Source organism: Diadema antillarum, unplaced genomic scaffold (assembly GCF_040938485.1).
Source record: "Diadema antillarum isolate AM-2024a unplaced genomic scaffold, OU_Dant_1.0 scf00000009, whole genome shotgun sequence".
Classification (NCBI taxonomy): Eukaryota; Metazoa; Echinodermata; class Echinoidea; order Diadematoida; family Diadematidae; genus Diadema; species Diadema antillarum.
The window spans coordinates 1020039-1042472 of record NW_027270898.1 but is presented as its reverse complement, the minus strand read 5'-3'; the positions used below and the strand labels follow the sequence as shown (position 1 = coordinate 1042472).

Below are 22434 nucleotides of genomic sequence, written 5' to 3'. Positions count from 1 at the left end.
GGATATATATATCCGAGGATTTCCTAGCCGTAGGAAAATTGGAAGCTTCTCTCTGCTCTTGACTGCATAGCTCTACATAATCTGCTTTAATCTATTATAAATATTGTGGCAAGACAGAGCACAAACCGAGCGGCTGTTATTGTGTACTGCGCAGTATTTTACAGTGATTCGATTGAAGCAGTCGTAAATGAATCCTTATCTAAAGGACTTTGCAGATGGATGCCGTTCAACTGAAGTCGATCTCGTTGACCTAAGGTATCCTTAAGTCGCTCACCTGTTGTTGCCTAGGAACTTGAAGTTTCTAGTAATTTATGGAGGCGAGTTACTTTGTCAAAATCTAGATTTTGCCTGTTAATTCATATCAAGCTGGCTGGATCCAGAAAAAGTGAGATTATTTTTTGATAGAAGCATTGCCATTCTTTTTTTATTGTGAAACTAACCATGTGCAAGTTTGTTACAGATGATAATTGTTTCTCGAGCAGTTGTCGAGGTCCATACCAGTGGTTCTATAATATGCGAGAGAAGAACAAATTTATGCGCAGCATTTTTCGCTGTTTCATGTTCCTTTCCGGAACTATCGCCGTTGCACGAGCACCTCACAAGAACATTTTGAAAGCACTTTCGTGTTCTTCCTTCTCCGCCACGTGATATTATGTCTCACCTGTGCTGTATCACTTCACAGTTAATCCAACTCAGATCTAGAAGTTATACAGAGGTTAATTCACCGTCTAGGTAGATTTTCTTCTCTCTTCCAACTTCAAATTTAAATCACTGGTTGGTAAAAGTTTGGTACGATTTTGCAACAGGGATCCCATGTGGCAAAGACGCGAGGGTTAAAGATGGATCGATGCAAGAAGAGTGATTACACTAATAAGGTTATTATAATTCATTCTTTGTATCTCGCAATCATGTGTATACGTTGAAATCTATCCCGCTATACCCATTTCATATTTGAATGTAAATCTAAATTCTACCCAGAAAAGATCCTCGTACAATAACTTACATCCTATGCTTTCGTCGTTTCCACTTCTCTTTTTGAATGCGAAGTATTACGATTATTTTTTTTTACAGTCTCCAAATTCGTGAATTTATAATTTAGCTCGTGAAAACATTGAGCCAAATGGTGCGCAAATCTCAAATAGTTGCGATGATGAAAGCAAAATACTTCTGGTAGAGATTATGTACTTTCAAAAAGTGCATATATTTTTTACAGATGATGTACGGTTTGGGTAGATTTCTTGTATACTTATATGCACTTATACGTGTATCTTGCATTCTGAATACATTACGTTTGGAGAATATTGCACATCCAATGTTGTATTTTGAGATATTACATTTATATTGATATGTTATATCACAAATGACGTATTAGACGCCAGACCATTGACACTGTGCTTTCATGAAATGTGAAGGTAAGAGTGTCTACTTAACAAAATACGTGCCGCAAATATTATGTTCCTCGTGGATACTTATTGTGAATGGATATTATGTCAACGGCATTTTTTTTTTTGAAAACTAAATTTCATTAAATCGTAATTTAGCTAAAAGGAACACTAAATCTGTCGTCCTCGGTATATCTCTCTTTTTTGTGTGTATGTGTGAGTGTGCGTGTACGTGTGTGTGTTACTTAAAAAGATAGATGATAAGACTGCAACTTTCAGTAGCTGGTGTTGGTTTATAATGAGGCCCTTGCGGGTTATTTAAGTCACCTGTTCTCACGGAATTATACATCTCAATACCTGATTCGGCGAGAGCGATAGGGCATTTTGCAGTGTGGGTCATAGCTCGAACTTTTGTGGCACTTGTTACATAAACACTTCATATACAGTAATACATTATACAATGCATCATTACTGTATTAAACAGTGGAAACTCGATATAAAGAGAGTACATGTAGTTTATTATAACAAATTAATTTCTCTGGTCCCTATGCATTAATTTCCTTTTTTTTTTTTTTTTGGTATTGTTTGACTACTGACTTAACAAAATATCTGATATAAAGAACAAATTGTCTTGGTCCAAAGGATCTCGTCATACTCTGTGTGTGTGTGTGTGTGTGTGTGTGTGTGTGTGTGTGTGTGTGTGCGTGTGTAAATATATGAATGAATTTAAATTATATATATATATATATATATATATATATATATATAATATCACATATATATACATATATACTTACATATTATACTACAACAGATTATAATATACACCTTGTACAGAGAGAGAGAAAGAGAAAGAAATGGAGATAGAGTGAGACTAGTCTAATCTAGAACCAGATGCCTCTCATTTCGATGTGGAATTCTCCTATTGGGGCATTTCTCTGACAATATCATGCTTGTTAGTGTGTGCAAACAATAACTATCAACAGAGAAAATTTTTACATGTGGGTCAAAAATACTTTGTTTCAACATTATTTTTGATATCTTTCTAGACAGTACATTTGGTTTTAGGGATATACAGTACATGTACTAGCAATGCACCGTAAGAATGATTGACTAACAACTTATATTCTGACAAAAGGCACATGGAGAACAAAACCACGACATACCAAAATACTGAATATTGGTACGTGATACATGTACTTTACATTTAATAGCTCTCATCATTCAAACAGAATTCTTTATACAGAGACTATGCACATTATTTAGTCGTTGAATGACGGTCTTCATTAAGTCTGTATTCATGACACCAACATGTGCAACAATCTACACTCATCAGACCATGTGTTTCAAACAAATTACATTATTCATACACCAGGGCTCCACACTAACTTTTTTATTTGGTGGCCCGATGGGGCCACCAAAATCATCAATTTCAAATTTTTGGTGGCCCGAGAGAAAAATTTGGTGGCCCCCCAAAAACAATAAAAAACATTAAAATTCCTGCTTTTTTTATGAGTCAAATATTTAAGTTTTATCATAGTAAGAATTGGAAGCTGGACATATCTACTCATAAATAAAACTCAACAAACTCGCAACACTCACTCTCAGGCACTCATTCAGTCCTTTTCATCCATCCTTTAAACAAATTTAACTGCTGAATGGTAAGACTAAGTATAAATATTCATTGACAGGCACATGGGTTGCAACATCTTAACATGAAAAAATGACACTTTTCAAAAAAATTTGGCGGCCCGAGGCGGGCCACCAAATTTGCCCTTTTTTTAAATTTAGTGGCCCGACTATCATTTTTGGTGGCCCTGGGCCACCGGGCCACCGTTAGTGTCGAGCCCTGCATACACACATATCGCGATGAAAATCATTACATACAATATGTGAGGAATGTACTGACAGGCAGGCTGAAGCCTAACAGCCAGTCTGCAGTGTTTTCTTTCGATGTCTTCAGTAAGCCAATTTGTTGAGCTCCAGTGACTGTTCTCACGCAAGTCGACTTGTTGATCCAACAATTATCTTCTCTTCTGAAATTTTAAGCAGTTTCATCTCCTCCCCTCCTCCTCCTCCTTTTAATAGGCCAATCCTACATTTTTGTCTCTTTCAGTATCGTTAGTAGCTACACATCCTACAAATCATTCCAAACATCTTGAATTAAAAACATCTTCTGTGTTCACACAACTTTCTTCCTGACTAAACTGAGCCTGAAAACATTGTTCCCTGCTCAAATACTAAAATTTACTGAAATTTGATGCTTAAATTCAGTGCTTGGGTCCAAAGCCTTCAAGTCGATATTGAAGACAAACATTTATTTTCCTTTCTATAAAAAAAAGAAAAGAAAAAGTGTGACACACTCATCTATAATAACTTTGAACATGATGTATTAAAATAGCAATGTTGAATACAGAAGGTCAATCACAATTCAATGATACAGCTGTATACAGTGCACTCCCGTTATAATGAAATTCTCATTACAATGGAGTAACGATTCAGGCCCTCAAATCATAATCTATCACATCTTTATATAATTTACTGTTTGGCTACATAACAAAATTTTGATATAGCAAAAGAAAACTGCCAGTCCTGAAGACTTTGTTACAACAGGAGTTGCTTGTATGAGTCATATGCAGAAAAGACAATCAAAGTTAAGGGAATGTGTGACGGTATTTCTCAATATTAATGATCCTTCACATAGAGACACAGCTAACATACATATTATCAATTTTCAAATGCGTCTACCACATCAGTAAATGTCCGGTTTTACAAATTACGGTGGATATGCAGCATAAACTAAAGGCATCCCTTTGAACAGGAAATTCTGTTCACTATTCAGGGACAGTGTATTTTGTTACATCAGCACCAAAAAACAAACAAAAAACAACAACAAATCAACACTCAAGCATTTATAATGTACTGTAATGAACAGTGCTTATAAAACATGTATTACTGCTACGTATTTAGGAGGGATAAAGTTTGAAACAAATATTTGAGAGTCAGGTTTATAGGTATGTTACACCAATAAGCTATGAAGACAGTCTCATTGCTTCATTTTTTGCAAGAAAATAAAAGAGATTAGGATTTTTTGAATGTCAGTTAATGATATGAGTTAATCCTTTGAGAAATACAAATGTTTTCAGCAATTAGTCAACAATTTTTTGCCTCCTTTACATAATCAGATTAAAGTGGGCCTGCCAAGCTCTCTAGAACATAGGCAAATTATACTTTGAAGGCAAAAATTAATGTGGGGAAAATTGCACATATCAATTCTAAAAAGCTAATTGAATATTTAGAAAAGAAAGATTTTTCACTTAAAAACATCTTTGTCTTTGTTTTCTTATTCTTACAAAATACAGTAAAGACATACAGTTGTATTTGTTTGGCACCCCTTGTTCTTTCTATGATTTTCACAAGTAAGTCCAGTCGAACATAATGAATTACACGCTTTTAACACCTTGTAACAATAGTCAGTGTGTGAAGCCATTGGCTCGTTTGGGACCACAGTAAAAGAGTTTGTTATCTTGGGTGTTATATTACACATCTCTTGACTGCGTGTCTACTGCACTAAACTTCAATCTATGTGTCAAATGGTATGATGGTTGAAAGACTTGAGTAAATGGCATGAATATCAAAATCATCACAAAACATTTCCTGATATCTTTTGTACTGCATCAGTATAGTTAAAGTATGACCACGTGGTTACACTACGTACATGGTCCAAGCAGATTTTAAATGTTTAATGATTAATGGGCATGATATTCTGCATAGTACACACATACACACACATACACACACACACACACACACACACACACACATACACCTTGCATTGTCGAATTTCGTTTTGACACACACAGCATAAAGCTGCCAACCCTGCTACTCCATAAACATTATCACATGGGAGAAAAATTGGCAAAACAGGATTTTCATTGATCTGCCACATGCCATTTGGTGAACATGAACACAAGGCATAAAAAGGTTACTTTTATCTTGGAAAAAAACAGACTTGATACTGTTAGATATGAACTATCATACAAATATACCAGGCCTGAGAGATTCTGGTTAAAACTTTGTGCATGAGGTAACATCAATAGCACTGTTTTCTGAGGGGCGAAGCCCCAAAGAAAATAGTACTATTGAAGTCACAGAAGGTACAGAGTTTAACCCGTGACTAAAACAACAGCCTGGTATACTAGTATTTGCTTTATATCTCTCACAAATTATTTCAAGAGTAACAGCAAAGTAAGTAGGATCTACTCACTGTGTACACAGTTCATGGTTGACTGATCACTCAAGTTCATATCTTCTACACACAAAAATTGCACGTGTAGGTATATGTATGGTCTGCAGCATTCAATACCCATTCATTTGTAAGTGAAAACGTAACCTGTACTCTTGCGAAATGAAGATGCGTGTTGGTGGAAAAACTGTACTGTTCTCATGTCAATGCAATGAGCAAGATGCAATATTGTCTCATACGCCAAAATACTGTAAACGTGGATATTTTTGTATGAGTAATTTTTTGCCAGGTGAGATGAATTTCACATATTTTTAATTCCACAGAAGTAGGACATTATCAGCGGCACGTATCACAAACTGCCAGTGGGACATTATTTCCCTAGGTAAATACTAGTTGGACTCTGACGGGATAAGGATTTTCATGCTGGAAATATGTTTCGTCACTTTTAATGCTCTCGACCAATCAGAAGACAAGAAATAATTTGTGAGGGATATAATGGAAGATACGCTGTACATCTTCTCTGCAAACTATCACTGTAGTCTGCTGGGTTCAAAGGTCATCTGCTCCAAAATAAAGTCTGGTGACGTGAGTTCAGTGCCGAGGGTTGTGGGCACGGCGTGGGGTGACCGAAGTGACCGCTCGGCTGCAAGTAGTCCGGCCTTGACACACACGTCTGGAGAGTGACCGCTCAACATGCAGGCCACGATACCTGCAGCCAAGCTGTTATAAATGCCAATATTGAATATATATGAAAATGTGATACAAAACTGATATATCACCTAAAAGTCATCTACTGTTTTGACAAAAAATATACATGATCTCAGAAAAGGATAGCTTCTGTTTTATGCTTTTATGCACGAATTAAATGGTCATACCACATCAGCATCCATAACAAACTGAGCACACATGTTCAACTTATATTAATGACACTTCAGTAATTTCACTTCAATAATTTGTTATTATGTTTGGAATATATCAAATAATGGATGAATACACAGTAAAAACACAAAAGTATAAAACAAGATACTACTTATGGTAAATGTCTGAGAGCCATGTTGGTTTAAACAGTACGCTGTCATGAAGGAGATAACTTTGCAGCACTAACACTTCTTTTTGTCCTGTCAGACTATTTGAAAACGATTGGATACTTCAAATTAAACGCATTTAGATTGAAGTGACTTTATTTGTTCATATTCACAATATGTATGCAACAACTTAAACACATGAAATAAAGCATACTTAGGAAACAGAACGGCGCGAATGATGTGGTAAAGACAAGCACTGAATTTTGGAGTAAACACAGAGATACCATTTTGACACAAGGATATTTCAAATCTTATTAGCAAGTATTATGACATCACTGCATAAAGGCTTTCTCTACTCTTGGAAGAGGTTCATCTGATTGGTAATTCTCTAATTAAGGCAAAATTTCATTTGTACACAACTAGCCGGGGCGTGAACACATGATGAATCATGAGGTGGGGCAATACAAATTTTTTCAGCGTACATTCCCATTCTCTCAGACTGTAAGACTGCCTACACCCCATCTACGGCGAGTTAACGCCAGTCTGAGGAAGCCTACAGACAGTAGGCGAAAGCTCACGCAAGGTAAATAGTTTTCTCTGGAGATGTACAAATGAAATTTCGCCTTAATTGGCTCCATCTACTGTTTGATAAAGAAAAGATTTGTTTAGAACTCACCAGTCCCCTGCTCCAGACACTGAGACAACCCCGCCCTCACTGGTAGGGGACGTCGCAGCGGGATAGTGGACGGCCGAAAACATTCCATCAATTTCAATGTCCTGCAGCAAACACAATGCGCACACACAAATACATTGCTACTCGTGAATACATATTATTTAAAAACTCTAACATACCAACGCGCAAAAACATGATTTGTAAGAAGCAGCTTTTCCACGTCATTATTGAACCTTTATATACAATGCAAACCAACACAGTTATAACGAAATTCTTGTTGCAACGAAGCAAAAATTCAGGTCCAAAAATTACTATCTTTACAACTTTATATACTTTACTATTCGGGTATAATGAAATTTCAATATAACAAAAGAAAACCATGATAACCTTGATATCTCGCAAAAAGTTAAAAGCCCAATCCTCATCTCCACCAGCACTTTACTATCCCTTTAAACTACCCATACCCACAAAATCACCTACCTACACACACACACACACCAAAAAAAACAAAAACAAGAAAAAACAAGCAAGCAAAACAAACAAACAAACAAACAAACAAATCGCGCACACACACACACATACACACCTGTGGATACATAATGTAAAGAGAGAGGACAGCCCCAAGGGACTTACATCCAGTCCTTGGGCATCAGACACAAACTGGTTCCCCAGCTCCGCAAATCCTGCATGCACACACACAAATGGGAGGACCATGCTTCACACACACACACACACACACACACACACACACACCAAAATGGAAGGACTATACTCTATATAACTTACATCCAGTCCTTGGGCGTCGACCACAAACTGGTCCTCTGGCTCTGCATTCCTGCAGACAAGGATCCCCTCCTCTCCCAAGGTGATGGTGAGACAGTAGACATGGCGGAGGAGGACACGGCTCAGCTGCAGGCACTCTCGGAGTTTGTCGGTGAAGGAAGGGTCATCTGGGGGGACAAGAGACAAAGTAATATTGAATGTACTGTATATGTCATATATTTAGCGAGTACTAATTTCTCAAAATCAGGACTCCCAACAATTTCGCAAGTGGTTAAATTCGCATTTGTGGAGTACGGCACTGAACGGAGAAAAGTATGCATGCATGTTACATTCATGCCGGGATCAGAGTTGATATTTTTGGGTGCTTTTAACCCCTTCAGGACAAGTCTAAAGTATACTTGGGCAGCGGTCTATGAAAAATGTATGTTGTAGCAAAATCAGCTCATTCTCAATGGGTTAAATTTGCGAATAGCATCTGACTCGCGAAAATAAAAACCTTGCAAATTATTCAGCATATACAGTAATCTTAGCCTCAAACCGTAAGGATTCATACAAAGTATTACAAAATTCGAGGAATAAAATTATGTCTGCATAAATGTCAAAATCTAATCATTACTACAGAATAAGCTTGATTTAGGCAATATTCAACCTGTGTGATGTCAATAAAAAATTCTCCTCATATTTGAGAATATACTTCTACTTAGGCAGAAATTCAACTAAGGTACCAGGTATACATACCATGCAATATCAAATGTCTGCAAAGTCAACTGCAATTTTATTTGTGATAACTTGAGGCAGTGGCAAGGAGCAGAAATGAAAAGCACCTGATTAACAAATTAGATATTGACATATTTGGACAAAACTTGGCAAATGTAAGGAATGCTCTCGAAATGGGCAACAACTTCCTGCAACAGGACTTTGTGTGAGGTTAGCTGAAATAACATGAATATATACGCAACAGCTAAGATGGAGCTAAGATGTGACAATTGCAGTAGACAACACAAATAACACAAAGTTCTGGTGTTACACAAAATGGAAGTACAACACAGACAGCCCCCCCCCCCCCAAACCAACTGATGACTGCTGACTAACCCTGGAAATTGATAGTCTCCTCCCCCTCGAGGGCAGCATACATCGACCGAAGCTCGTTGAAGTTTGGTGAGGCGTACGTCAGAGTCTTCCATGCATCTGACCGGCAGACCTTGGCTGACTTGACCACGCACGTCGGCTCAAACCACACTTCATGGAATAATGAATTTTATTAACACTGTCACGTCATGAAATTATCATCCCATAATGAAATTGACAGTATTTTGTTCTTCTTACATTACTGCTATACATAGGTTATTACAAAACTTTGGCTGGACAATCCATTGCATTAGCAGTAAAAGAACATGATATATGATTTCATAGCAGCACAAATATTTAATTGTTGTGTCTATGATCACTAATCAATTTAAAAGAGTTGTGTCACTTGAAATGATAAACTATATATTTGAAAATACATCAATGCAGAGAGCAAACATATGGGAAAGCAAGAGTGAAATTATTATTTTCTCTTCATCCTTAAATATTGTAAGATGGATGACATACCGATAGCTATTACCTGATATTAGATCACATTGGCAAGTTGATGTAAGATCAGATCTTCACTAAGTATGCTTTTGAAGCACCATTAGATTCTGCATCTGAAATACCAAGCTATGGCCACATCAACTCATTTTGGTTCTGGTTGCTTACTTCCACTTAAACCTATTAGAAAAGGGCACATTGCTCTTCATACAAATAATAAAAAGAACAAACTGCATTTTTCTTAAATGAAGGAAAAGAAACACATGCTCTCACTTACAAGGCACTCTGTGTTGGTGGCACAGTGCTGAAACAAACTGGATTGTCTCAGCCGGAATGTTACCATCCATGCACACAAACTGGGCACTGGATAATGTAGCTTCATGCTTAGCAATCTACAAGAAGAGTGGTAAGAAGAGAGGTATTTTGGGCATGATTAATTTTTCACACTGAGTGGCTCAAAAACATATATGTGGTTTCTTGAATTCATGGTGCACAATTGTCAACCCATTCAAGATGTGCAGAGAAAATTGTGAGGGTGTTTTCGCGGCTCTTAGAATTCACGCTAGCCAGAAGTATAGTAGCGCGAAATATGTGAAAGTTAACCTACCGTGAAACTTTTTGCGTTTCAAGTAGTCTGTTGAGAGCATCTTGTATTATGGACTTGCATGACGATACCCTCACAACATGTTGGACAATATCACTTGCTTGAAACACTATTGTTTCAAAGATTAACTTGATTTCAGTTCTGTCTTCTCTCACATATGAATTACATTGTAATTCTTTAAGGACATTCCAAAGAGCAACCAGGGAGATACTTAGGTGTGTTACATGCATCTCAGTGGGCAAATGTAATTCCCTATCCAGGGAGACTTTGATATTTTCTTGTTGCAACATGACATGATATTAAGATATTTCAGGCAGCCTCCTGCAGAATTGGGGAAACCGGGCAGTTCTGGGTGACCACAATCTGACACTCAATCATTGCATGCGTATCCGGGCAATTACTCCCAGAGCGCTGGTTAGTGGTAAGGTTAGAGTTAGGGTTAGGGTTAGGATTAGGTTCAGGATTAGGATTAGGGCCAGGGGAAGGGTCCAGGGTAATTGCCCAGGGGGTAATTGCCTAGACCCCATTGCATGATTAAATGCTCGAGTCTTTTGGTGGTGGGTAGTTTCACAGTACACCATGTATTGTGTTTTGGATGTGAGTATGGTCCTGAAAAGGACCTAGCGGTACTCAATCTTGACATTTCAGTAAGCATGTTCTTACCTTCCCTAGAAAATATGCAAGATTTCAGATGTCTTTATTGATGGTAAGAACATGCTAAATGAAATGTCAAGATTAACCCAGCGAGGACGGTTTGATTTTGCCACAACACGCATTTCCAATAGACACTTGCCCAAGTGTACTCGGGACTTGTCCTCAACAGGTTAAGAAAGTCCTTTCAGGACACACTCACATGACACCCAACAAAGAATACATGGTGTACCATGAAACCATCCACAATTACAACTTCTACCATCATAGAAAACCTTCAAAGAATACAAATATTCAGTCACTGACAGGACATCAGACTCACATATTCCGGGGTGATGGCGCTGTTTATCTCCATGTCTCCCAGTCCGACCACCAGCTCTCCTTTTGTGTCCAGCATGGCGCAGTACGCAGCTGTGCTCACATCCTCATGACGAGACACAAGGCTAAAATCCTTCAAGAAACAAAACATTCTCATCAAGTTAAAATGCACACCTCGAGGGCACTATTCAAACTTTTGGTTCAGGAAGGCAAACTGACTGCACCTAATGTGATCAAACTGTCATGAATATCAAAAGCTTTATTCTTTTATATTTGTTTAACCGTTGGGTTGTTAACATTGGAGGGTAAAATTTAAACCAGACTTGAAAACGATTCATATTCACCCTCAACATGTGTGCCTGAATCATTACGCTAAAAATCTGTAAAATTTTGATTAATTTTTCTGTTTATACTGATCATGTCCTGCTGTTAATATAGATATATATTTCTGCCGACATGCAATAAAAAATATGCTTTTTCTATAAACTGGTAAAATATCTACACAAAACCTGAATAAAATTGAAGGAAAGAGAGAGCATATAAAGGGGGACAGGGAGGATGAAAGATGATAAGGGCCAACAGATGTACATACAACCGTAAGATAGTAGGAAACCACACCATACAATGTGCATTACAACACAGTGGAAGGATAGATTGACATCTAGTATAAAGCAACCAATTACAGCTAAGAAACCGTACCATGTGACTGCAGTTGCTCCTAAGAGCCTCTCCAGCCAAGTCCGTCCCGACGGCCGAGAGGAAGGCGGGGTTGGCCCCCAGCCTCGTCAGGGCGTCGGCTAGATTTCGCCCCACTCCACCGTAGCTGACCTCTATTGTGCCCTCGTTCGTCAATCCTCCAAACTGTGAGAGCCGATATAATTCAGAGCATTCTATATGTAAGATCTTGTGTTTTATGTTCCCCCGGGACCACAAACAGCTTAATCCTTTCAGTGCCAGTGACTTCTGACAGTGTGTACAATGCTATGGGGTTTTCTGTGCCAATCAGTACTCAAAGCACACAAAGGGTTAATAATGGAACAAATCAATCAATCTCATGATGTGAATTCCTCTCTATCGAACTAAAGATTATCAGGCCACTGCCATACAAAACAAAACAGAGAACAGCAATACAGATAAATGAAACTTCCACATCTACCAATGATTACATGTACGTGTATACATGTTGAATATTTCACAACAGCTGTTTCATTGTTCCTGTAAAGTTCATTCACAATATCAACAACTAAAAGCAACCAATAAATTTTGACACCAATCTAATCTGTCATTCTTGTTTGAGATGGAGATCTATGTCAGTCCTCTCTAGACATACAGAAACAGTGTGCATATAAAAAAAAAAAAAAAATCAGTTCTTTGACAGTTACTGATTTGAATCAACTAATCACTGCTTATTCAGATTTGTTTATATTGTTAACACACCAAAGGGCATGTATACAGTATTACAAAGAAATTGCTCAACAACCTGCAATTCTTTTCCTCGAGGTGACATGTTGTAGTCCACGATGCTAGCACCAATGACTAATGGACGTCCAGCCGCGGCCAAGGAAAAATAGCGCCTGCCCCAATTGCTGCCAGGTAAGACATGTGTCGAGAAACTCCTTTTTCCTGTGGTGTTGCCAATTTGAGTAGAAGCCCCTTTTCCCCGTCGTATTGAAGAGAGCTCCCGGGCTATGAGACTCCCAACCTTGGCATTGTTTCTGATGAGTGCCATATCTGATGAAGAGCTTTCATATGTCATGGAAAATCCTGACTGTAATCATAACAGTAGTCACATTACACAAACATCTGTGATGATACCACATTTGAATAATAACTACTGTTTTGACACATCTCCAGACAACAGATATATGGGATATTCCAGCAACAATCTTGGCATCACACAAGATATTAAAGCTCCAGTCAGGTTTTCAACTCCAAAGTTCAGCCATGTATCATGATTCTTCCATTTCATTGATTCAGAGTATGCAGCATGACATTTTGGCCATATGGAATTACTGCATACACGAAAAGCACAGGCCCTACTTTGACAAAAAGGTGCCGATGGGCTATTCAAATTCTTAATTATTCCTCCATCATAGATGATATAGATGATCACCAGCAAGTGAATCTGCCATAAAAAAATGGAATACATACACACTAATGCAAATTGTGCACAGCATGAATGGAATTAGTGTAATGATAAAGTTAGAAGTTTGATATTACAAAAGCAAGCTTTAGATCTGTAATGCGAATGATAAAGACAACGCCATTAGTCTAAAAATGGTATTCTGCACATGTGCGAGACAGCTGTTTCCTTTGTTCAACCCGGGAGGCTGCATCGTCTCAGCGTTTGCGTCGCTATCTAAAGCTCTTTATGCTTTTGTTTTTTTCTTGTATATTACAGTTGACACACACATTGACAGGAGAAGCAACCCTCCTGCACAACTCAGGTGAGATGGTGAGATATGAAAAGGATACTGGCCTTCAGGGACTTCCCCTCGGTGAGTTCATTGACCCTGCTCAGAATAAACGGCGTGATGTCTTTACCCACAATGCCTTGATCACTGAAAGGAGCAAAGAGCGAGAAATAGAGATGAATCATTTCAACACATAATTCAGCTTACAGTGGACTGTCGATGCAATATTCATAGGAGTACAGTGAATATTCTTTAAGCGACTTTATCAAACCTTGTCTTGATTCTATAAAAGTTTAATGGACAGTGAAGACCCTCTGTATTGATACCCAAAATATCATTCATCATGTTATCATACCCCTCATGATTACCCTATCCACTAAAGCTGTGTGACATTTCCACTTTAGCAAAATCACCCTGATGCAATTCTCCTACCAGTATTTCCTCTTCTTCTTCTTTTTCTTCTTAGGCAGTCCATTGAAGCAATGATGACCAAACCGTGATGTATTATTTAGCTCAGCAGGCACACTTGTGGGCAATCAGGCCTGCAATTATCACGAAGGAATGATGTTTGTGTTGGTCTGTGACTTATTGCACTGTGGCTACTCTCACAGGCTTCCTGCCTCTTCTGTTCAACAGCTGTTCTCTATAATCTTCCTGTAGAGTTCCTCTAATTTCTGCCCCTTTCAACACTACATCTATGAACACAAGTCTGTATGTCATACTTCTTATGAAAGACAAATATTCTCTAGCCATGATGCAGAGACTGTAATCTTACTACCCAAGAAAAAAAAGAAGATGTAAAGACTGCAGTGCAAATAATCAGTTCCGTGATTGAACTGACAAAATTCTTTCCACACACTTACACCTGGACAATGAAAGTTGAAAATCGGCATTACCTTGCTTCAGACACAGCATCCTGTATAGCGCCCTCTATCTGTTCCCCGTCTGCAGCATACTCCTCCGGTATGGGAACTGCTATGAGCATCCCACTTCCCAGACCCAGGGAGAGGTTGGCATCTATTGCAAGGAAACAAACAACAATAACAACAACAGCAAATAAAATCACCATCCAATCAAGACTGAAGTGTTACCATTTTTGTTTTCACTAGTACTTCAAAGTTAATTCTCTCAGGAACTCTGGCTCAAAACATCATTGCCATTGTGTAGAAACAAATCAACCACGGGAAGAAAAAGTTAGGGCAAGTGAAAATGGCGATGCAGAAAATACTTATCTCTCAAGAATTCTGTAACATATAATTGATGTTCTCTTTTTTCTAAAATATTTGTTTTCAGACTTCTACATGCATTTCCTTAAAGCTTGCTTCATCTCAGTCAGCACTAAGGAAGTATAAAAGATTACATGGCCACTCTTGAAAATATCTTATCTAATCATGTATATTCACAACCTGTGTTTTGAGAGTTATAAATCTCTACAAATTAGGCATTCAGGTTGAAATATTATAGATTTATACTTACCTGGGACAAACCTACTCACCAATCATTTCTGCTGCTTCCTTGGCTGTTCTGACATTTATGTGGGACTTGACTCCACTGCTCCTGGAAAAGAATGCTGGGAAGTCTGTTGAATCACCATATGTGGCCACTGTCACCCCTTGTGTCTCCTGCAAAGGTCAAAATACTTAAATATTGCACTCCTGATAATGAGTAACTTACAAGTTATGGCTGCCTACATCAAACCCAAATATCACACCTCTGATAAATTCTCATTTGGAGAAAATTAATTGCACATAAAGCAGGGCTCCACACTAACTTTTATTTTTGGTGGCCCAAAGGCAAACATCCGACCTTTTTTGGTGGCCCGATCAGGCCACCAAATTCTTCATTTCTGAAATTTTGGTGGCCCGACTTGCGTTTTTGGTGGCCCCGGGCCACCAGGCCACCGTTAGTGTCGAGCCCTGCATAAAGAGTACCTTTAGAACTATTTCAATGTAATGCATTATGTAAATCAAATGCTGCGCAAAGTACAATACACCACCTTACAACCCATCGCTGGTAGAGCTTTTCTGACATTATGCTTTAGGACGTTTCTTGCAAATTGTATTTGCATGCTTCTCATACACTATGACTACACAGGACAAGATATGGTGACTACAGCAATGTCTTTGAGCTTGATGATAAAAAAACCAAAACATTATTATAAGTAAATACATAACATGTTAAGATTTCCTTACCCTGTAAACATAATCAAAGATATTGTAGGTTTATCTGGGGTATTATTGTAATCGTACAAAGGTTGTCTATCGATTTTTAATCAAACTTGGCAATGGAACTCAACAATACCAAATATTCCAGTGTTCTTGGAATGTCCAGAATTGATTTGACCCCTGCTGACACAACCGTGACAGGAGTTCGACCGAGTTCCATCAGATCTGCACTGACATCCATACCTACATATGGTACACCAAGAACTCAAGAAGTTGACGAACAATCCACAGGTAAAGACACCTTGATATAGAAATGGTACCAACATTGGAAATATACTTGTAGAGAAACCTTACAAACATCATTCAATATCATGTCTTCAGTGAATCTTTACATTTGTTCTTAATCCCATGGACCAGCAAAAATAAGAAATAAAAAAGAGAGAAATAGATCACTTGTACAGAAACCAACCAAATATCATTCAATATCATGTCTGGACTGAATCTTTATATACTTATTCTTAATCTTATTTTTAATGGTGTCTTGTGGTTTGACACTGTCTGATGATTTCAATAAGTCAGTATATCTGTATATAAATCAAAATACAACATTACAGGTAGACAAACAGGAGAAAAAAAAGGATTGAAAAAGCTTTTACCCAAACAATCAATACCTCAACATTAGCTGAAAGCAAAATTCGACATGCTACTTACTTGTTTCCCCTTCCCTGTGAACGCCTCCAATCCCCCCTGTCACAAAAATGGGAATGCCCGCCATGTGAGCCGCTATCATGGTGGCTGACACAGTTGTTCCTCCAGTTCGTTTCTGTGTGCACACAGCAGCAGTTTAAAAATGGACAGTCAAACTTTATTGAAGTGATCACAAAAGGGAATCAAAAAGGGGTCTTTTGCAGACAAGTGGATACAACAGATCTATAGACTGGAAGCCCAATTTCACTGTGTATTATCAGCCCCGAATCTTCATAGTTCACATGCCTATTAAGTAACACATTGAAATTAGAAAGACATTAAAAACAAGTCGCTATTTTCACATCTCAGGAATGTTGACTTCAACCCTCTAAAAGCTCCTGTGGAGAGAAATGACACGCAAATTTCTGCCATTCTAAAAAGCTTAATACATCACAATAACTATTTGGAGCTTTTTAAACAAACTAGAAATGTCGCTACGGCGACTGGTATGCCTCCGCCATAATGCATGGTTCTCCTAATAGGTCTATAGTACAATGTCTTGACAATGTGTGAAGACAGTTTCACACAACTGGCAAAATATTAAAATGACAGGTTTGCCACAAATGTGCTGAATGTTCACTTTCCTAGAACTAGGTTCAATTGGATGAATGATTAAAACATCAGAGTGCAGGTATTTGGGGAACTGATGATTTTTACTTGACTTTTGACCCTTTTATAAGTTTATGCATGGAGTAATTTTCAAGGCATTGAGAAAAAGTATAATTTCAGTATCAAATGGTAAAATAGTATCATCCAAACCTGACCTTTGACCTTTGACCTCACAGTTCCAAAGAGAATCACTGTTAGGTAGAACATGCATAAATATGTAAGTTCCATGATTATACCTTGAGTTACTTTCAAGATATGGAGGAAAAAAGTGCAATTTAGCACTTTCACTTGACCGTTGACCTTTTGACCTTTGACCTTTTGGCAAGAAACTTCCCACAGAATATATATTGGGTAATACATGCATACATCAAGTTAAAAATAAAAAATCCTTCAGGCATTGCGTAAATATAAGGAAAGTAGTGATATTTTGAGGAGTTGAACTTGACCTTTGACCCCTGACCTTTGACCCATGACCCCCAACTTCCCTAGATAATCACTGCCCATCGGTACATGCATATATACTAAGTTCCATGAAGATACCTTGAACCATTTGCGAGATATGGAGAAAAACATGAAATTTCAACCTTTTTTTTCCACAAAATAACCTGTGACCTTTGACCTTTGACCCCGCGACCCAAAATCCAAAAAAAGTATCATCCCCCCAGGTTATACCCTCATACCAAGTTTGATGTAAAACCACCACACGGTTCTTGAGATATCCACAAAAACAAAACGAGACGTACGGACGTACGGACGTACGGACGCACGGACGCACGGACGGACGACCCGAAAACATAATGCCTACGGCCACTTCGTTGGCGGAGGCATAAAAAGACATCAGAGAAAAAGAGACGACAGCAACAAGTATGCAAATTACATGATCTGCTGTGTGTTTCATTTGTTTGTTCGGGGGGGGGGGGGGTTGTGTGTGTGTAGATTTAATTTGCCCATAAGATTACAGCTAGTAACAATGTTGTTACAATCTGACAAAGTATCTGGTGATGCAGCTCTGTCAACATGTACCACTGCAGTGGTGGATCCAGAGGGGGGCATACCAGGCGCGCGCCCCCTCTTTATTTTTGGTTAAAACAAAAGAAATAAAAAGAAAAAATGGGGGGCACATGTCACTTTAATTTTGCAAAGGCGCCTCCCTTTTACGGAATCCTGGATCTGCCCCTGCACTGAGTCCCACTTACTCACTCACCCTACTCATGACCCAAGCCAGATCTCTCCTGGATGTTTTGATGACATCTTGAGTGGTGGCCAAACCCTCCAGTTGATTCTCGGCGAGTCCCACATGCAGCCTTCCCCCTAGGATGGCCACTGTAGCAGGGGTCGCACCAGTCTGCTCAACTATCTTCTCCACTTCCTGTGCCGTCCTGTAGGAGTAGGCAAAAAAAAAAAGAGAGGAGAAAAACCACAAAGGCTCATTTTGCTGTGAAAACTGGTCAATATGCACTTGACGCACTATGGATAATGGGCAAATAACCACATAAAATATCAAAAAAATATATCTAAGAAATGTGCTACACTACACTGAAAAGACTGGACAGGAAATGCACAACCATGAAATGTCATAGCACTAGAACTTTTAAAAACATAAATTTTCTTTTCATGCAATGAAAGGTGTTCAGAAGATTTGTGGATATGAATGCAGCCATTAATTCTGTAGTATTTGCACCCTGGTCATCGTACACACTGCTAGGGTTTGCATAAGAAAAAAAGAAGCAGATTTGTTTACAACACTATTCATGGCTGCATTTCATTCATTTACATCTGAATGATGGAAGGATAGATTGAATATAATTGCATAGAGGATAAAAGATTTGGGGATATCTAGAAATGCAGTTATGAAATACACAGTATGCAAAACATGTACCGTACTGGCATATTACCAACATGCAGTTATTTGGTACAAGTACTGCTACTATGCCTTAAGAAAGTATGTTTTATTGTTCTATGCTGTTCTACATACCTCAGATTATCAGGGTATGGCATGCCATGTGTGACAATAGTGCTTTCCAGGGCCACAACAGCTTGACCTTTGGCCAGGGCAGTGGATACCTTGGGGTGGACATGGAGGCATCCTGGAGCCAGATTGAACAAAATAGGAGCATTGTGGTATGAGATAGACAGCTCTGACCACTTAAAAGCAGTGGATCTCGGAGCATACAGATAGATGCTTGCTATGCTTGAAGAAGGTGTTTTACCTACTAATGATTACTATGTTCCTCTTGGTCCAGGTGCAGAAACAGTTAAATGGCAATGCTGCATCAGAGTAAACAAGGAAAAGTAGAAATTACACAGTGCGTAATATATGTCCCCGCCGGAAGTAGTATTTAGTAGCAAAATGTACAATATAGGTAAAAAATCAAGGTCAAAGGTCAAAGAAGTCAAAGGTCAAAATTCTGTGTAGAAGTTTTGAAGCCCTCACCTAGTGCCATCACATAAAGCAAACAGAATCGAAATCGGGTTAGAAATGGCGAAGGAGTAGCATTTTGTAGCCAATGTACAATATAGGTCAAAAATCAAAGTCAGAGGTCAAAGAAGTCAAAGGTCAAAATTCTGTGTAGAAGTGTTGAAGCCCTCACCTGGTGCCATCACATAAAGCAAACGGAAGTGAAATTGGGTTAGAAATGGCGAAGGAGTAGCATTTTGTAGCAAAATGTACAATACAGGTCAAAAATCAAGGTCAAAGGTCAAAGAAGTCAAAGGTCAAAATTCTGTGTAGAAGTTTTGAAGCACTCACCTAGTGCCATCACATAAAGCAAACAGAATCAAAATCGGGTTAGAAATGGCGAAGGAGTAGCATTTTGTAGCAAAATGTACAATATAGGTCAAAAATCAAGGTCAAAGGTCAAAGAAGTCAAAGGTCAAAATTCTGTGTAGAAGTTTTGAAGCCCTCACCTAGTGCCATCACATAAAGCAAACGGAATCGAAATCGGGTTAGAAATGGCAAAGGAGTAGCATTTTGTAGCAAAATGTACAATATAGGTAAAAAATCAAGGTCAAAGGTCAAAGAAGTCAAAGGTCAAAATTCTGTGTAGAAGTTTTGAAGCCCTCACCTTGTGCCATCACATAAAGCAAACGGAATCGAAATCGGGTTAGAAATGGCAAAGGAGTAGCATTTTGAAGCAAAATGTACAATATAGGTCAAAGGTCAAGGTCAAAGGTCACAACTGAAATTCTGTGTAGAAGTTTCAAAGCTCCCATGTAGTGCTATCATATAAAGCAAACAGAATCAAAATTGGCTCATAAATGACAGAGAAGTAGCAAATTGAACATTTTGATCACACGGACGCACAGACGGACGGACGGACGGACAGACGGACAGACGGACACACGGACACACACACGTACGGAGCCCGTTTCATAGTCCCCTGCTCGAACTCGTTCAGCGGGGACAATAATGGCAGAGCCTTCTGAGAGAACAATACTTCTAATATAAACAAACAAACAAATATGCAAAAACAACAACCACCTAACCTACATGAGAGAGTACTTTTACCATTAAATACCAGACCCTCCGCTGGTGTAGGAGTATCATTATTACCTCCGCCAAGGGAGGAGGTTATGCTTTCGTTACCGTTGGTTTGTTCGTTAGTTCGTTAGTTCGTTTGTCCATGTGCAAAATAACTCAAAAAGTAGTAACGGATTGGGATGAAACTTGCAGGGAAGGTTGAGAATGACACAAGTACCAAACAATTAAAACTATTGGCAGTGATCCAAGAATTTTGGGGGAATTTATGAAGGATTTTTGATATTTTGGCAGGTAGGGTCAATGAACTTGGGAGTTCAGGCTGCGCGTATTTGAGGTTTGCATGCGCGCACTAAAGTGCGTGCCCCACTTTTTACTAGGGCGAGGTGCGCAACGCAGCTGAGGGTTTATGACGTAACAAAGGCTTCTATGTTGGGAAATTTTTCAACATGTAGACCTATGGGTGGAAATCACTTATGGAGGAGCCCAAAGAGCTTTTCCCCAGTGGTAGACAGGAGAAAAAAAAAATCTCTATTGGAAGAGCAAGATCATCGGTGGAAAGTAACTGCTTGGCGGAGGTCTGCGCTCTCAGAGTGCTTTTCTAGTTATAGATATGTAATGTATTTTAATACCATTAATGATATCAAATGAATGCCCAATTGTAATAGTACAAAATTAAGGTCCATGAATAGCTGTGGAAAAATGTCATTATCGATTTTTTTATCAATTGGCAAAGAGTGCTTCCATTGTGTTATCTAAATAGTTAATTCATTTAAACTTTTACTATTAATTGCACTTGATATATGAGTACAATGACAAGCCCCAGGATAACCAGCAAACAAAAGTCACATTCCTACCATTATTGGCCTGTTTGCTGTATGAACGTTCAGGGCTTCTGTGACAACGCACGCATCTCACTCGATGGACTGAAGGCCAAATATGATGTGACCACACCCTTGCTATGGTTGCCATGGTAATGAAATACCAAGAGATGCAAGAAGTATGATGAAGAGTCCACTTCTTTTCAGATCATCAACATCTAGGTGCAGGAATCTGTGATTGACATAAAATACACTTGTAATACTAAAGTTAAACTTTTGTTTACTAACATTAGACAAATTAGTAAACGGTAATGGCAATGCGGATGAAACATTTGTTAAAATGTATTAGATAAATTACTGTACCCTCAACTTCAATAATATTATCCTAAGCCACTTTCTCTCCCATAAGTATAGCCCGACCAGACGCCGTGCAAAGCACGGCGCCATCCCCGTGTACAGCGACGTCGACAGGGATGTGTATAGTCACCACGCACAATCACAGAAAACTAGCACACACAAAATGCACACTGTTCAGAGGGTGTCAATATCTAAATGCGATTGCAAACTACAACTTCAAGTGATCCCAACACTGCTGCAACATTACCGTACATAACAGTTCAACTTTGAATTGAGATCATTCTCGGGCACTCACTCCTAAACCTATTTAAAATATTTATAAATTTCCTCTTTTTTTTCTGAATAATGTAACGGTTATATGAAACTAAAGGCCAAAGCATTGAAATGATGTGAAACTCAAGGCCAAAGAAAAGGTGGTGTAATTTAAATTAGTTTTAAATAATAGACTACATATTCTAAGGTTACACTTGGATAAAATATAAGTAACTAATACACTCTATGGCAGTTTAGACTATGCAAATGTAGATATACTTGCTTTTTGCTATTTTGATGGCAGCATGAGCAGGTAGGTGTCCCGTTACAAAGAAGT

At 38.5% G+C, this 22434-nt stretch overlaps 1 protein-coding gene across 1 annotated transcript; it reads right to left on the bottom strand.

The window, feature by feature from the left end:
• Positions 1–5984: 5984 nt before the first annotated feature.
• LOC139719235 (uncharacterized) lies at positions 5985–21652 on the bottom strand. Its single transcript, XM_071630668.1, has 16 exons — positions 21525–21652; positions 19165–19276; positions 18394–18568; positions 16545–16656; positions 15970–16076; positions 15164–15290; positions 14565–14685; positions 13730–13815; positions 12735–12985; positions 11954–12115; positions 11259–11387; positions 9959–10073; positions 9202–9348; positions 8113–8276; positions 7330–7430; positions 5985–6348 (listed from the first exon to the last, which is right to left on the bottom strand). Exons 1-16 carry the CDS (start codon positions 21637–21639, stop codon positions 6159–6161), a joined length of 2214 nt encoding a protein of 737 aa, XP_071486769.1. The 5' UTR covers positions 21640–21652; the 3' UTR covers positions 5985–6158.
• Positions 21653–22434: the final 782 nt, after the last annotated feature.

Bases quoted from the DNA above. Each gene is read 5' to 3' on its own strand.
- LOC139719235 (XM_071630668.1), bottom strand. From the start codon at position 21,639: ATGGCAACCATAGCAAGGGTGTGGTCACATCATATTTGGCCTTCAGTC. The intron at 16,077-16,544 runs GTAAGTAGCATG...TACCATATGTAG, and splicing joins TCACAGGGAAGGGGAAACAA to GTATGGATGTCAGTGCAGAT. The intron at 7,431-8,112 runs GTAAGTTATATA...TGTTTGCTGCAG, and splicing joins TCGACGCCCAAGGACTGGAT to GACATTGAAATTGATGGAAT.